At 38.6% G+C, this 15,454-nt stretch overlaps 1 protein-coding gene and 1 long non-coding RNA gene across 2 annotated transcripts in view; one reads left to right on the top strand and one right to left on the bottom strand.

Annotated features, from left to right (window-relative positions):
* Positions 1 to 15,454, bottom strand: part of NBAS (neuroblastoma amplified sequence) — a 186,939-nt gene that overhangs the window by 42,397 nt on the left and 129,088 nt on the right. The window contains exons 47-48 of the mRNA XM_026846497.1: positions 3,424 to 3,513; positions 992 to 1,187 (exon numbers count right to left, since the gene is read on the bottom strand). Of these exons, the coding sequence (XP_026702298.1) occupies positions 992 to 1,187; positions 3,424 to 3,513 (286 nt within the window). The remainder of the gene's footprint in view (positions 1 to 991; positions 1,188 to 3,423; positions 3,514 to 15,454) is intronic.
* LOC113478373 lies at positions 3,903 to 6,692 on the top strand. The gene is made up of 3 exons (XR_003398048.1): positions 3,903 to 4,196; positions 4,871 to 4,937; positions 6,555 to 6,692. It is a non-coding gene; the product is annotated as an uncharacterized LOC113478373 (long non-coding RNA).

The following is a 15,454-nucleotide window of genomic DNA, read 5'->3' as shown; positions in this document are numbered from 1 at the left end:
CCTGTTAAGATTTAGAATATTTCCATTGTACTTAGAAATGTAGAACCTCTAAGAATATGTACACTGGTATTAAGCACTTAATCAAAATGAGTCATGAAATACAGCAGTTAAAATATTAATGAATAACCGACAAGAGTCTTTTTGCATATATGGAATTTTTAATATTCTATTTGACAAACACGAGCGTTTTCACTCCTAGTCTTAGATCAACTTCTACATATACTTAAATGAAAGTTAGGCATTTTGTCACCCTTTGGTGAGAAAAGAAAGGTAATCTGTTTTAGACTTGAAAACTTGAACTAGAAATGTTCTTTCTTAGTTGGAAACAAATACCTAAGAATAACTTCTTTCACCGATGATTTCACCTTATTTTTTTCCTGACTTTACACTGAAAAAGACTTAACTATCACTTGGGCAGTTAAAGGCATGAACTGTTTTTAAGCAACTACTCTCTCAGTTTTGAGGTGCTGCCTCTTAAGAGACAATATCTGACTATGACCAAATGCATTCCCTATCAACCAAGTCTTTCCATTTGAGAATGCCCTTAATGTTCCTACTGCACATTCATGGAATAATATTTAGAGATCCCAGAAAAAAGAGACAACAGCCAGTAATTCTCATTCTAATTCTGACTATAATGTCACACCAAGTAGGAGATAAAGAGCGAAGGTAAAATTGACAGAAAAAACAGTCAGAAAAGAAAGAATATACAAAACCCTCCAAAGTTAATGCTTGACATGGAGGAAAACTGTGTTTAATCTAGTTCAGTACTATGTACTCCTGATCCCAAGGAAAAGCTGAGGAGTTGATTAACTTCACATAGCTTTGTTTTTCAAAGAATCATAATGTATTAGAAACTTGATTCAAAAGGAAGGTAGGATTAGCTCCCATACCATCAGGATGCATCGCAACTATATATTGCAAACCAGCATTTCATCATATAATCCTTGCATAAAAAAAGTCTTATGCTATCATTTATAGCCATCAATACCTTTGTTTCAGGCCAGCAAGCTCTGAGAACAGCTTCTGTCCTGAAGTACACAAGTAGCTTACTATCCTCATCACTGAGATGGAAGGCTTGCTCCAGAATTTGCAATACTCTGATGCGAGGCTTCACTGCTAAAGAGTTGTCACCACAGAAAGGTCTCAACCACTCCAGAAGGTCATCTGAAGAAACTACTTTCTCCCTGGAATTAAACAATAGTGTGTCAGTCTCTGGTAATCCTAATGAAAGTACTACATGTATTTTCAACGCTGTTAACAAGTACATTCAATACATAACAAATACTGGAAATGGAAGAGCTCACCTCTGTGAGACTGCAGAGAAACTAGCCCTTCTAAATTAGGTGCCTAAAGCTAAGTGCTGTAAGAACTTTTCTGATCTTCAAAGCAGCATATAATACCATAGAAATCCATCTACACAGTTACATATTCTCCTGCATACAACTTGACTGACAATTGTATAGTAACAGTGCTGGATTCCAGCACCTGAAAATCCAAACCTTTTCATGGCGCTTGGTCCTGACTGATACTTTCACACCATCTGACTTTATGGAAAAGCAGCCTGACTGCTTGGATTTTAAGTATGCCATCTTTATAGCTGATGCTTATTCATAATGCCCTATATTCTCTTTCCTTACAAATCACTTCTTTACACTCCACATACACAAATTAGTTTCTCCTGATTGTAGCTCTAGCCATTTCTTATTTTTTCCTGTACCATTTCTAGTCAGCTTGATTATTGGATATTCTAGTTTGATAATTACTGTATAATGCCCATAAACCCTAGAAAGAAAAAAAAAAAGAGATGTTAAAACACCCTAAGTTTTTGGGAGTTTCTGACAGCTATTTAGCAAAACTCTGAATTAAATAATAAAGTTTTTGAATCAAATTATATCTAATACATTCTAACTGTGTGAAAGCATTTACAGCACACATATTACCACAAACCCACCAACCACAAGCAGTTGCAGACAGAATAATCTGTTATGTCCCTTAGAAACTACAAACAAGCATGTAACACATCAGCAAATGCTATTCTATCTTTCAGTAGTATTTTGAACTAAAGGTAATGTTTTGGGTTTTTTTAAAATATCAAGTAAGTGGTTCCAGGTGGAGTGTGATTTATAACTAATGTTCCCTTATTTGTCTTAACAAGACAGATGGGAAAGTAATATCACACAGAAAACACCAATTTAACCTGTCTTGCAGCTCTGAAATAATAAACATTGACAGCTTAGGTTTTCATATTACAAGTATTTCAATTTTACTTAGGCTTTATATTGTCTGAATGATGCTGTTAGCTCAGAACTCCAGATAAATTAGACACGCCTCTGCTAAACAGGTGGCATTCAAACTGTAAATTAAAAGTTTGGGAATTAAGAGGACCTGCTGGAATATTTCAAGAGTTTTGCAAAGCTCACACTTGATGTTTACATATATTTTCCTGAAGGAAAAATTTATATTTTGTAAATCAAATACCTGAGGTTTAAGGCGATAAATAAGAAGAAATATTTAAATGAATGTAAACAATCTCTTGTAATCACAATGACTTTCACTCCGGCTTATTGTTTCAGCAGTTAAACGTTGATGAAATATACAAATAAAACACTCAAGAAAGTGCATCTCAGAATAAAATAGTGTCAACTCTCCCATTTTACCTTAGAATACTGAAAATAAGGTTTACTGTAGGATTGACATTAATTCAGTCTGCTTCAGTATCCAATATTTAACTAATTTTACATCAGTGGAGAAGATCCCACACAACAGTGTAATTGGTTTTGTGTGGCTACCAGAGAGTATGGGGTTTTATTATTATTATCATAAATGAGTTCTCAGTTCGTATGTCTGCAAAGAAAACCTTTTTTTTTTTTGCTTCTTTATCTTTACTAGAAATGCACTGGAAAGTATCAACAAAACATACAGACCATTATGTGACCCAAAAAGATGGGGAAAAAAAAGGTGATGAAGCATCATACAGCATTTATGAAATTGTTTCTGCATTATACCCTACAAATATCAGCAAACTTAGATATCTAAATTCAGATATCTGAAAGGGAGTCATTATTGTTTGTAATTTAACTACTAAACAAACAAAAGCAATTAAGTACTGCTGATAGATATACTATCTGAAGTAGTCACAGCAGAAAAAGTATTTTTCTCAAATCACCATAATACAGTTATCCAAATTTTAGGTTCAGTGACTTACTTTTTCCAAGTGATCAAGTAAAAGCTTCTGTCAAGCTCTGATTTTGAACCTGATAAATGATAGCCTGTTCCAGAAAAGTCTTAGACAATTAAGTGTAAACACATTATATATAGCCATAAAGAAAAATCATCCATATTCAGTATCATACCTTCAATGCTTTCATAAGAAGTATCTTTCAAAGTCTTAACCAAAGAATACATACAGGAAGTTCTTACCCTTTTTCAACACCTTCATGCACTGCAGAAACAATGCCTTCTAGGATTTCAAGTGGATCCTTCAGTGATGTAGATGAGCCACCATTTCCACTGTTAAGGGAAGACAAAATTACCATTAAAATGGTCCTTAACATCACATCTAATTCTATCTACCTGTAAAATTTACATGAATTGTTTAATAATTATAGATATTTTCCACGTTCTCTGCTTAAGTAGTACCTTTATTTTTATGTCAGAGTAACACAAGGAACAACAACAACAACAACAACAACAAAAAAGAGTAGGAAAGAAATACTAAAATATTTAAGTGAAACTTTAAAGAAAAAGAATAGTTACAATTTAACACTTCTAACACAGGTCAGCAAAATATAAACATGTAATCTCATTATTTTAAAGATCTCATCAATATTGACTAAACAGATTAAAGGTTACACACAAATATCACCACCTTTTCTTTTAACTTTTTCTCTTTCGGTTTAAAATAGCTTAAGTGTAACCTGAGTCAGAAAAATCCTACTTGCTGATTCAGCAGATTTCTTCCCCTGCCCCCACCTCTGGGTTTCATTTTCAGTTGGATCACAGGTTCAAGATTACCAGAACCAAGAAAATTAAGAGGTAGGGAATATGTGCTCAAGAACAGCATGTGAGAAAGTGGAGGGTCAAGTCACCCATGAAACAGCATCCACTATGCATGTGTAGGAATAGAAAACTGTGTATTACGCTGCCCATCAAACATTCCAGTTACACTGCAGTGCTCTTCTGAAGATCAAAAGGTAGGAAAATATAGGGGGGGGGGGGGAGGAAAGTACTCGAAGCTTCACTCATAACGCAATGAAAGTGACATCGTCGGTTAAAATTTTCAGCAAAACCAACCTAAGATGTGATTTGGTGCTGAAAGAGGGAGGGATTTTGCACTGGTACTCCTGGAGTACACAGTGTCTCCTCATGGAGACCACTGCAGAGGCAATGATGCCTGGATGAACTAGAAAAACAACAGCTTTGCCTAGCAGAGTTTGTCAGTGCTGCATTAAAGAAAGACAAAGGCAAATAATTCCAAAGTTAGCTTACTAAAGATGACTCAAAAACACGGAGATAAATGTATCTTCTCTGCAGTTCATCAGCATATCAAAGCTCTTCTGCTACTAAAAATGTCAGCCTCTTCCCATATGATCGCTTAATAGGAATGAATACATGTCCAGACTACCCTGATTGTTCTAAAGACAAAATACACTTTATAGCTGATAGTAACGTGCAAAAATAACTACAATATTACACAGTTTTTGTCAAGAGTTATGAGTGTTTATAAATGCCATTTTTACTTCAGTACAAATATATTGCCTAAAAAATAATTATACTGTATGGCATCGAGCCCTGAATTTTTATAAACTCTACTGTCTTCCTGCACTCAGAACTTTCAACTTCTGTATTTTTATTTTTATCTTAATAGGTGACCAGCACTTCAGTGAACACTGGATTTAAAACCAACACATGACTCCATTCAGAACAGATGCAAAGTAATTTGTTGCATGATGAAACCTTAGTATACTCCTTTTATATTGCTCTACTGCATTCAAATTCAAAGTAGGAGTAGAAAGCTCCTAATGCCAGCCTTTTTCTCAAAAAATACTTTTACGTATGACTATGATAGAAATCCATTCTTAATACCAACACTATCATATAGCACCTAAATAAGGTTTAAAAGGGTGAATTTTAAAACTAGGTATTTTCCTAAACATCTTCAGAATACTTGGAAACAATCAAATTATAATTTGTAGTACAGAAATATCCAGGATTTAGACTACTGAAAAGACACAACTTGTGTCCAAAGGATAAAATCCATTTTCACAAAAAAAACCCATCAAAAATTTAAATTTAAAAAAAAAAAAAAGTATTTCTCACAGACAAGGAGACACAATTGAATTGAATACTCTGTTAAGGAAAAAAGGAAAAATTAGATAAATTAGATTACACCATTGTTGCAGAAGTGTGGCAATGATAAAAAGAACAGCGGTATTGAAGTAGTCATTTTATGCAAGCAGCTACATGTATTAGCAGGTGGTTTTGAATTTGTTTTAAAATTAAAAAAGCTAAGAGTATTTAAGATATGTTCCCTGAGAAAAGACAGATACAAGCCACTTCATTAATGTTCTGTTTACAGGCTAGAATTAAATTTTCCTGTATTATTATGTTTTATAAATTAAGTTTGTAATAAAAAGACATCGAAAAAAGCACTAACGTGGCATGTCCAAAGAAAACTAGACTACTTATAAAGCTTGCATATGAAGAAAAAAATGATGATTGAAATAGAAAAGAACAGGACATGGAATACAGAAATGGAGATCTTATTGCTCTACTTACCCTAAATTATCTTCAGTGTACATAAACAATTTCCATATCAAAGGAGACTGACCAGCAAACTATATTGGGTACCCTCAATTTTAGAGATTGGTTCTGAACAGTCCTAGCACTTGCTTTTCAAAAATGCTTCATCTCTCTAATTAGAAATGAAAGTCATTAGCTCCTATTGCAACCAGCCTCTGAGCACCTCAAAAAAATGCCGGTCAAAAACATATGGAAAAAGTTAATGGACATTTCTGAAAACAGAAAACCACTATTTCAGACAGTACATTCATGAAGCCAGTTCTGAAGTACAAGAGATGTACGAACATTTATAGAAAGCTTCAAGTTTGTCACGTACAGACAGGTACTATTCTGCTACGCAGGAGCAAAGGAGGAAAAAAGTGAATCAGTAACAGCAAGTTACTGTTATCTAGAATAAGAAAGTATTTTAAAAAGAAATCTAGAAAGAGTGGAAACTAGCATTCTTTTAAACTTAATATTGCCTTTACTGCCTTAATGGTTAGAGAAACTAAAAGGAGATTACAGCTCATGAGACAAATAATTGTGTCAAGTTTCCACAGATTGTTGCTTTGTTCTTTTCTTAATAATTAATGATTAAAAATAAGCAGCTAACAGAAACAAATATAATTAATGAAGGATTAGTCTTCCACACAGATTATATGCTACTTTACGCATGTTTTAAACAACAGAACAGGATTCAGTGTTCACCTCAAAACTCCTAGGTATGAGCCTGGCATAATTACACTGATAAAGGCTTATTTTGATTTCAGTTCAGCTTCAGGAAAAGTGATGCATATTTAATCAAGTTCCTCAAACACAATAAAGTACAAAGAATGCTTGAAATGAGAATAAATTTACTTCATTTAAATCTTTTAACCTAATTACAGTATTCATTGAAAATACTTGATACCGTCTTACTTCTCCAGTCTTATTTTCCTCTTTCTCTTTGTGTTCCCCCTATATATCAGGAAAATAAAAAAATAATATATTGGTGGTGTGATCATTCAAAGCTGGGGAAAAAAAGTCATAATGCCAAACTACCTTTTCCATAAGAAATACCACAAAATGTATTGAGTTTTCAATCCTTGGAGAAACAAAGAGAGGGGTTAGTAAAACTGCCACCTGAGACTTCCAGAGGGCAGACTTTGACCTATTCAAAGGATTAACAAAATCCCTTGGGAGGCTGCCCTGAAGGAAATGGGAGTCCAGAAGGCTGGATGTGCTTCAAGAGAGAAGGCAAAGGAGCAGGCTGTTCCCGTGTGCCGAAAATCAGGCGGGGAAGGAGACCGGCCTGGCTAAACAGGGACCTTTAGCTGGATCTCAAGAACAAAAGGAGAATCTATTGCCTTTGGAAGAGGGGCCAGGTCTCTCATGAAGACTATAAAGATGTACTGAAGTTATGCAGGGAGAACATTAGGAGAGCCAAATCACAGCCAGAGCTCAACTTGGCTGCAGCTGTTAAGGATAACAAAAATGTTTCTATAAATTCATTAACAGCAAAAGGAGGATTAGGGAAAATCTCCCTCCTTTACTGGATGCAGAGGGGAACATGGTAACTAAGGATGAGGAAAAGGCTGAGGTGCTCAATGCCTACTTGGCCTCAGTGTTTAGCAGTGGAACTGGCTGTTCCCTGGACACCAGCTCATGAGCTGGGAGATGGGGAGGGGAAGCAGACTGAGGTCAGCACAGTTGAAGAGGAGGTGGTTAGAGACCTGCTGCACCACTGGGATGCACACGAGTCTGTGGGACCGGATGGGTTACACCCAAGGGTGCTGAAAGCATTGGCAGATGTGCTCACCAAGCCACTGTCCATGATATACCTGAAGTCATGGCTGACTGGGGAGGGCCCACTGGACTGGAGGGTGACAGATGTGACACCCATCTACAAGAGATGGAGAAAGGAAAATCCAGGAAACTATAGACCTGTCAGTCTGACCTCATGCCAGGGAAGGTCATGGAGCAGGTCATCTCGGGTGCCAAAAAGTCATATAGTGAACAACCAGTTGATCAGGCCCAGTCAGCATGGGTTCATGAAAGGCAGGTCCTGCCTGACAAACCTGATCTCCTTCTATGACAGGGCGACCTGCTTCTTGGATGAAGCAAAGGCTCTGAATATTGTTTACCTTGACTTTATTAAAGGCTTTGACACCATTTCCCACAGCATTCTCCTGGTGAAACTGGCTGCTCGTGGCTTGGATGGGCACACGTTTTGCTGGGTAAAAAACTGGTTGGATGGCCGGGTCCAAAGAGTTGTGGTGAACGGAGTTAAATCCAGTTGGTGGCCGGACACGAGTGGTGACCCCCAGGGCTCGGTTTTTGGGCCATTCCTGTTTAACATCTTTAAGGGGATCGAGTTACAGATACCTTTAAGGGCATCTTTAACATCTTACTGAGGGGATCAAGTGCACCCTCAGTCAGTTTGCAGATGACACCCAGTTGGGTGGGAGTGTTGATCTGCTCGAGGGCAGGGAGGCTCTGCAGAGAGACCTGGACAGGCTGGAGCCATGGGCTGAGGCCAACTGGAGGAGTTTCACTGAGGCCAAATGCCGGGGGCTGCCCTTGGGCCACAACAACCCCCAGCAGCGCTACAGGCTTGGGGAGGAGTGGCTGGAGAGCTGCCAGTCAGAGAGGGACCTGGGGGTTGATTGACAGCAGGCTGAACAGGAGCCAGCAGTGTGCCCAGGGGTCCAAGAAGGCCAATGGCATCCTGGCTTGTGTCAGCACTAGCGTGGCCAGCAGGGACAGGGAAGGGATCTGACCCCTGTACTCGGCACTGGTGAGGCCGCCCCTCAATTCCTGTGTTCAGTTTTGGGCCCCTCACTCCAAAAAGGACATTGAATGACTCGAGCGTGTCCAGAGAAGGGCAACGGAGCTGGGGCAGGGTCTGGAGCACAGGTCGTACGGGGAGTGGCTGAGGGAACTGGGGGTGTTTAGTCTGGAGAAGAGGAGGCTGAGGGGAGACCTCATCGCCCTCTACAGCTCCCTGAAAGGAAGCTGCAGTGAAGTGGGGATGAGTCTCTTGAAACAAGTAACAAGTGATAGGACAAGAGGCAATGGCCTCAAATTGCACCAGGGAAGGTTTAGACTAGGTATTAGGAAGCATTTCTTTACAGAATGGGTTGTTGGGCGTTGGACGGGGCTGCCCAGGGAGGTGGTGGAGTCCCCATCCCTGGAGGTGTTTAAGAGTAGAGCTGACATAGCACTGAGGGATCTGGTGTAGCTGGGAACTGTCAGTGTTAGGTTAATGGTTGGACTGGATGATCTTCAAAGTCTTTTCCAACCTAGACAATTCCATGAAATTATGGTATCCCATTTACAAAATTGCTATGTATGACCCCTGCTCAATTGAGATGAGATAGTAAAAATTCTATGTTGGTTTTTTTTTTTTTCCTTCTAGGTTAGCTACTCAGTCTCACAAAGCTGGTGTTAGCTTCTTCATGAAACACTGGCCAATAAACAAGAACCCAAAATTTCACCAAACCCTTCCTGCTCATTGCTTGGTGAATACTTCCAAAATTTCATTAAATGCTACATCTATCTGGACACCTAAGAAATTTATGACCTGAAAATGAAGGCCATAATGTCTTCAGGAGACAAACTGTCTTCCCTGACTAACCAACCACAAAAATGCCTACAGTTATGCATCATGGAAAGTCTCCAGTATATCCGGTGAGTGATCTTCGGTAATGGAATAAACTGAATCTTAGATAAGTCTAATCAGACTATCATTATCACCAAAATCTTCTGGGATTTTTTCTAAAGTTCAAGATTTCTACTGGAGAGGTTTTTATTTATTGTAGCTGCTTCCACAGGGAAACAAGGAGTGTCCAATACTTATGTCATATAAAGTACACAGATAAGCTCTGCTGGAGACATTTTATACATACCAGTGCAAGAGTTTCTACTTTGAATTTTGTGTGCCAGAACAAGAGTCAAGGCAGATAAAAGTAATTAACAGAAGTGGACGAAACTGCTCTTGAAATTACAATATGGGTACTTAATATTAGGGAAATAACTGTATGTTTTATTTAACAAGAAGTCTGTTTTTAAAAAGGTGTCAGAGTTTTTAAGTCTCTGATATTGCATGCTGTTGAAAAAAAAAAGCCAAAAAAAAATGTTTCATAAAGACAATACTTTCTAGAAGATTCTTCTGCGATAGTCAGTAAATACACTAATAACAGAAGATATTTTACTGTGTTTGAAGGGGGGTGTAGTTAATGAAACTAAATAAGTTTGCATATTTTCAGGCACAAAAGTGGTGAATTGATGCTGCACTTTCAGGCAAATCAATGACACTACCATAATTTTTCACATCCATACAGACCTGTTTCACTTATGGTTACTATACCTTAATTAAATTCCCTGTCACTATAGCTACAGAAAATCCAAGGTCAGTGTTACAACCTTACATCTGCTACCTTGAAGGTTAATTGTCAAGGAAGCAATTTTCCAACACCATCCCTTTCAAAGCTACTGTATAAATTAACCACAGAGTATAACATATCAAAGCTACAATAAATAAACCTGAAGAGTCTTTCCTTGAAATGCTGCATTTATTGACTAGTAGTCTGTCATTCCAGGTACACAGGCAAGACTACTTCTTTAATTGTAGTTTTTGTCCATTAACCCTGAAATGTAAGTATTGCTCAAAATGCAGTTAATATCTTTTAATTTGTGTTATGGTTTAGCTTGAAAGCTAACATGAGCACAGGATAGAGATGCATCCAATTTTATGCACAGCAACAACATTAGTATCAGCAGGCTGAAGAGATGCCACGCAACAACCTTTCTTTTAATTGCTCCCTATATTCACAGTAATGCCAATTTATAATATCCTCTTACTGAATTTCATAATCTAGAGGATAATGTTTTAAGTATATTCCATTTTATTTTATGCTAGATTTTCACATCATGTTTTTTATCATTGTAGTGCACAAACTTTCCACAGGTCATGAATGATATAAAATCATCTTCCTTTCCCCCCCAAAGAAGAGAAGTTAAAAAACACCCCAACAAACTCCACGGATCACATTAGGTCATATCACACACCAAATGAAGCCTAATTCTCCCATCTTTGCCACTAGAGTTTTCTCTAATTTTATCTGAAGCTTCCAAATAATTCTCCCATCTTTGCCACTAGAGTTCTCACTACTGGAGAGACAGGCATTCACTTTTTTACTGCTAAGTGCTGTATAGGAGTTACTGGTCATGGTCTCTGCCTCAGAACTTTAAATCAACTTGCAGACATTCCAGCCTTGCAACGTATATAAAGAATAAATAATTCAGTTAACAGAAAATTGTTGATAAGAAGCAGAGTAGAAACGAGAATTTTGATAGGTTTCTCGTACTCTGCATGTTAATGAGACTCATTATAGTTGAAATAACTGGACTTTGTGAGCTTTATATCCAGATGCATCACACTGTTATATTCCAGTCAGAAACAGCAGGACAGTGATTATCTAAAGCCAAATTATTCTTCATCAAATGGACAAATCCAGACAAGACAGACAATATTACTTGTGTTGCTGTGCAAAAGCTCTACCATCATTGAGGATGCTATGAGAACTCTTAAACTGAGTGACAAGAGAAATCAATTTTCTGCCAGAGGGCTGCAGACACTTTGACAGGCTGCCTTCATCTGTGGCACTTCAATCTGCTGTTAATATACACATACATGCCGAAGAAAAGGTAGAGCCACAAATTATTTTTCATTCTAGACTTGTTTCTCTATTTCTTGTATGTGCATTCAGATCATCCTGCCCACATAATTTTTCTGCATGCAGAAGAACAAGATATATTCTCAAATTTATATCTATCTAAACTGGTCTTAGAAGTGATAAACAGTGTCTAGCAGACATCTAACAGCAGAATACTCTTTTGTACTTGTTGCATGCATCTCTTTGGAACAGAAATACTTCGGAAGAGAGTTTTGTATGAATAGTTAAATGAGAAGTATCTGTTCATTTATCATGGATGACACAAAATTATCCCACCCCCCAAAAAAAGGGGAGAGAAAAATATTTCTATTGAATCTACTAGGTTGCAGATACAGTGCTATTTCATTTGGAGTATTCCGAATATCAAAGACCCAGACAGGAAAAAGCAACAGGTAGCACTCAGCAACATTAAATCCAAGAGAACATCCTCAAATGAAAAAAATCCCTGATGAATTAATTTCACCTGACTGCAGCATAAAAGACCAAATCAATACTTTTATACTGCTCTGAAGGAGAAGGAGCATCACAGACTCTCAAGGATTCTCAAGACCTCATTGATAATTCTGTCAACAACAGTGGCAACAAAAACCCCACATCATCTCAGGCCCTCTTCATTCTGGGAACACATATACCCACAGGGACATAGATATAAAATCCCCAAACTTCATTTTCTGCTTGCTGTCTTGAGAATCTCAAATCTCAGCTCTAGTCCAACAGCAATGGGGACTGACTGTGCTCTCTGCTTCAGTTGTCCTGACAACCCTAACAAGTTATTTTCAACATATACTTGCCTCATGGATTGTGATTTGAGTCTTCAAACCCCATCCTTTACCACTTCACCAACCTAATATTTTCACTTTTGCTCTGTGTCCTGGATTCAGCCAGGATAGAGTTAACTTTGCTTGGGCTGAGAGGGAGCACAGCTGGAGGGCCAGGAGTGGATTAGTCACTGGAGTATTCCATACCCATGTGATATCATGCTCAGTATATAAGGGGAGCATGCTCTCTCATATTCTGTTTTCCAGTCGACATGGCAGAATTTCTGGTACAGTCAGGATCGTTGCTGGGGGCAGGCTGTGTACCGGTCACCAAATAGCTGCTGAATATTACCCGTTTGGACTTATTACTGTTACTGATGTTTTGCTACTATTACTTTTTTTTTTTTTGAATTTTTTTTTTTTTTTTTTTTTTTGTCCCTCCCATATTTCACTGGGTGGGGGGAATAAAGGACTGGCCATTGACTACTGGCTGAGTTCAAACCATGACACTGTGGCAGGCAGAAGGCTGAACCTTAAAAGACATGCTGAAGTCTCACGTTACAGACCAAAGGAATTTTCTAACCACTATGGCTACAAAAGTGGGCAAATCTCTTACAAATCTGTATAGAGGGTATTATGAATGGCAAGATGAGCTAGAACTGAGTATTAAACAAAATCAAGGAAAAGCACCTTATTTCACTAAAAGACTTTTCAGTGTGCTTAGCTTCCCTTCACCTATGTCCACACTCCCACCATGTCTCTAAACATGTCCATAAGCACCTATTTTTAACAGTTATATATTCCCAGAGATTACTACATTGTCCCAAACACCAAACTACCACAGTTTCAGCCTCAAGCTTGTGGAGGAAAGCCATGTCCCTTCTGGGCTATAAGACACAAGTATAGAGACTGTACCTAACCAAACAGGCAGGACTTCAATGCAGGACTCTTCTCCCTCTCCCAAGACATGACTAGTACTGAAGAAATGCAACATGACTACAGTGGTTTTAGACTGTTTCTCACAAGTGTTAGAAATGTACCATCAGTAAGTTCACAGATGACACCAAGTTAAGCGGGAGTGTCGATCTGCATGAGGATAGCGAGGCTCTACAGAGACACTTGGGTAGATTGGATCAGTGGACCAACATTAACGTGATGAGCTTCAACAAGGCCAAGTGCCAGGTCCTGCACTTGGGCCACAACAACCCCCTGCACGGCTACAGGCTTGGGGAGGAGTGGCTGGAGAGCTGTCTGGAAGAAAAGGATCTGGGGGTTCTAATGGACCTAAAGCAGCTGAACAGGAGCCAGCAGTGTGCCCAGGTGGCCAAGAAAGCCTACGGCATCCTGGCTTGTATCAGCAATAGTGTGACCAGCAGAGGTAGGAAGGTGATAGTCCTCCTGTACTGGGCACTGGTGAGGCTACACCTGGAGTACTATATCCAGTTCTGGGCACCTCAATACGAGAGATATATCGAGGTGCTGGAGCGAGTGCAGAGGAGGGCAACGAAGCTGGTGAAGGGCCTGGAGAATAAATCCTGTGAGGAGCGATTGAAGGAGCTGGAAGTGTTCAGTGTGAGAAGGAGAAGGCTGAAGGGAGACCTCATCACTCTCTACAACTACCTGAAAGGACATTGTAGAGAGGCTGGTGCTGGTCTCTTCTCACAGGTAATTGACAGAACGAGAGGGAATGGATTTGAACTGAAACAGGTAGAGTTCAGACTGGATATTGGGAAAAAAAAATTCACAGAAAGAGTGGTCAGACAGTGGAACAAGCTGCCCAGGGAGGTGGTGGAGTCACCATCCCTGGATGTGTTTAAGGGTTGTTTAGATGGGATTTGGGGGAATATGGTGTAGGGGAGAACTTTGTCGAGTAAGGCTGATGGTTGGACTCTGATCCCAAGGGTCTTTTCCAACCTGAATGAAGAAAAAAACCCTGTAATTTCGAAACAAGACTGTAAAGAATATATTCAACTAAAATATCATAATATTGAAGTTAATGCAAACTTCGAACTCACAGTTAAGATGGTCAGCATCAACTGTGTTTCATGCTCCTTTATATCATCCAGGTCTTGCTTAGATCTCAGATTTATTCACGGATGTGTAAGTATAGATTTTGCGGAATATAATTATTTTGCATTTTCTGTTCTCCTAGCCTATTTCTCTATAATTTTAAAATTAAGAGATGACTCAGTTTCCTGGGGTTGCATGAACAAGTTGGTTATTTGGTTTGTGTTACACCATGGAAAAGACAATTACTGAGGTTTGAAGCTGTGAATCCCACGAAGCCTTGCTTCTGGTACAGTGTGTGGGGATTGCTCACAGCATGATGGAAGTAAAACCAGCAAGAAATGGTAACAATGACAACACTGAAAGAGTTGAGCAGAACAATCCCCTTCCCCACATTAGAAACCTGTTTCTCTCCAAGAAGTTAGGAGGTTGGGTTTTTTTTTAGCATATCATTGATTCTTTTACGTGCTGTAGGAAGCATAAAACACACTTGCTGTTTAATTTGGAGGTAGGTATAATAGAAAGGAAAGTGGAAGAAGAAAAGCAAAAACCTCTATAGAGCATTCTTTAAGAGAACAAAGAAAAATATATAGCCTGTATGTTAATGACAGATAAACATATTTTTCAAAACCTTGCAAATAAAAACCAACCAACCAAACCAACGCAAAAAACAGCTCCCAGAAATACCCCAGCAATTTATTTCAAAGATGAAAATTACACTTATTCCTGTAAGACTAGATGTTGTAGCAACAGCCATTGCTAGGCCTCCATTGCCTGAATACCTGCACAAGGTACCCACTGTTCCCAATAAATATATCATCTGATTCTGTTTCAGAGGGAAGAAGTATGTGCAACTGTAAATTTGCCAAAAATCCACAAGTGCACACGCATGTAATGGAATATTGTAAAGCCAACTTTTTAAACTGACAAGCACCCTGCAGTGAATAGGATGAGTTTCATAGCTTGCTTTGTTCAGATTGCCCAGGCTTCCTAAACTCGGAAAAATATAACTGTCTTATCTGAATATGAAATTATAGGTAAATGGGAGCATAAACAATCCCAGAACTCATGTCCTGTCACTGCCCAATTTCCTAAAAAAAACAGATTTCAAAGCAAACAAGTACGCACTACAAAAAAACCCAGCCAACTAATCCACCCCAATCCAACCAACCTAAACAACCCACCCCC

This window comes from Athene cunicularia (assembly GCF_003259725.1).
Source record: "Athene cunicularia isolate RWA chromosome 3 unlocalized genomic scaffold, athCun1 chr3_part1, whole genome shotgun sequence".
Lineage (NCBI taxonomy): Eukaryota > Metazoa > Chordata > Aves > Strigiformes > Strigidae > Athene > Athene cunicularia.
The sequence above is the reverse complement of the archived record's forward strand: the minus strand, read 5'-3'. Positions and strand labels throughout refer to the sequence as shown.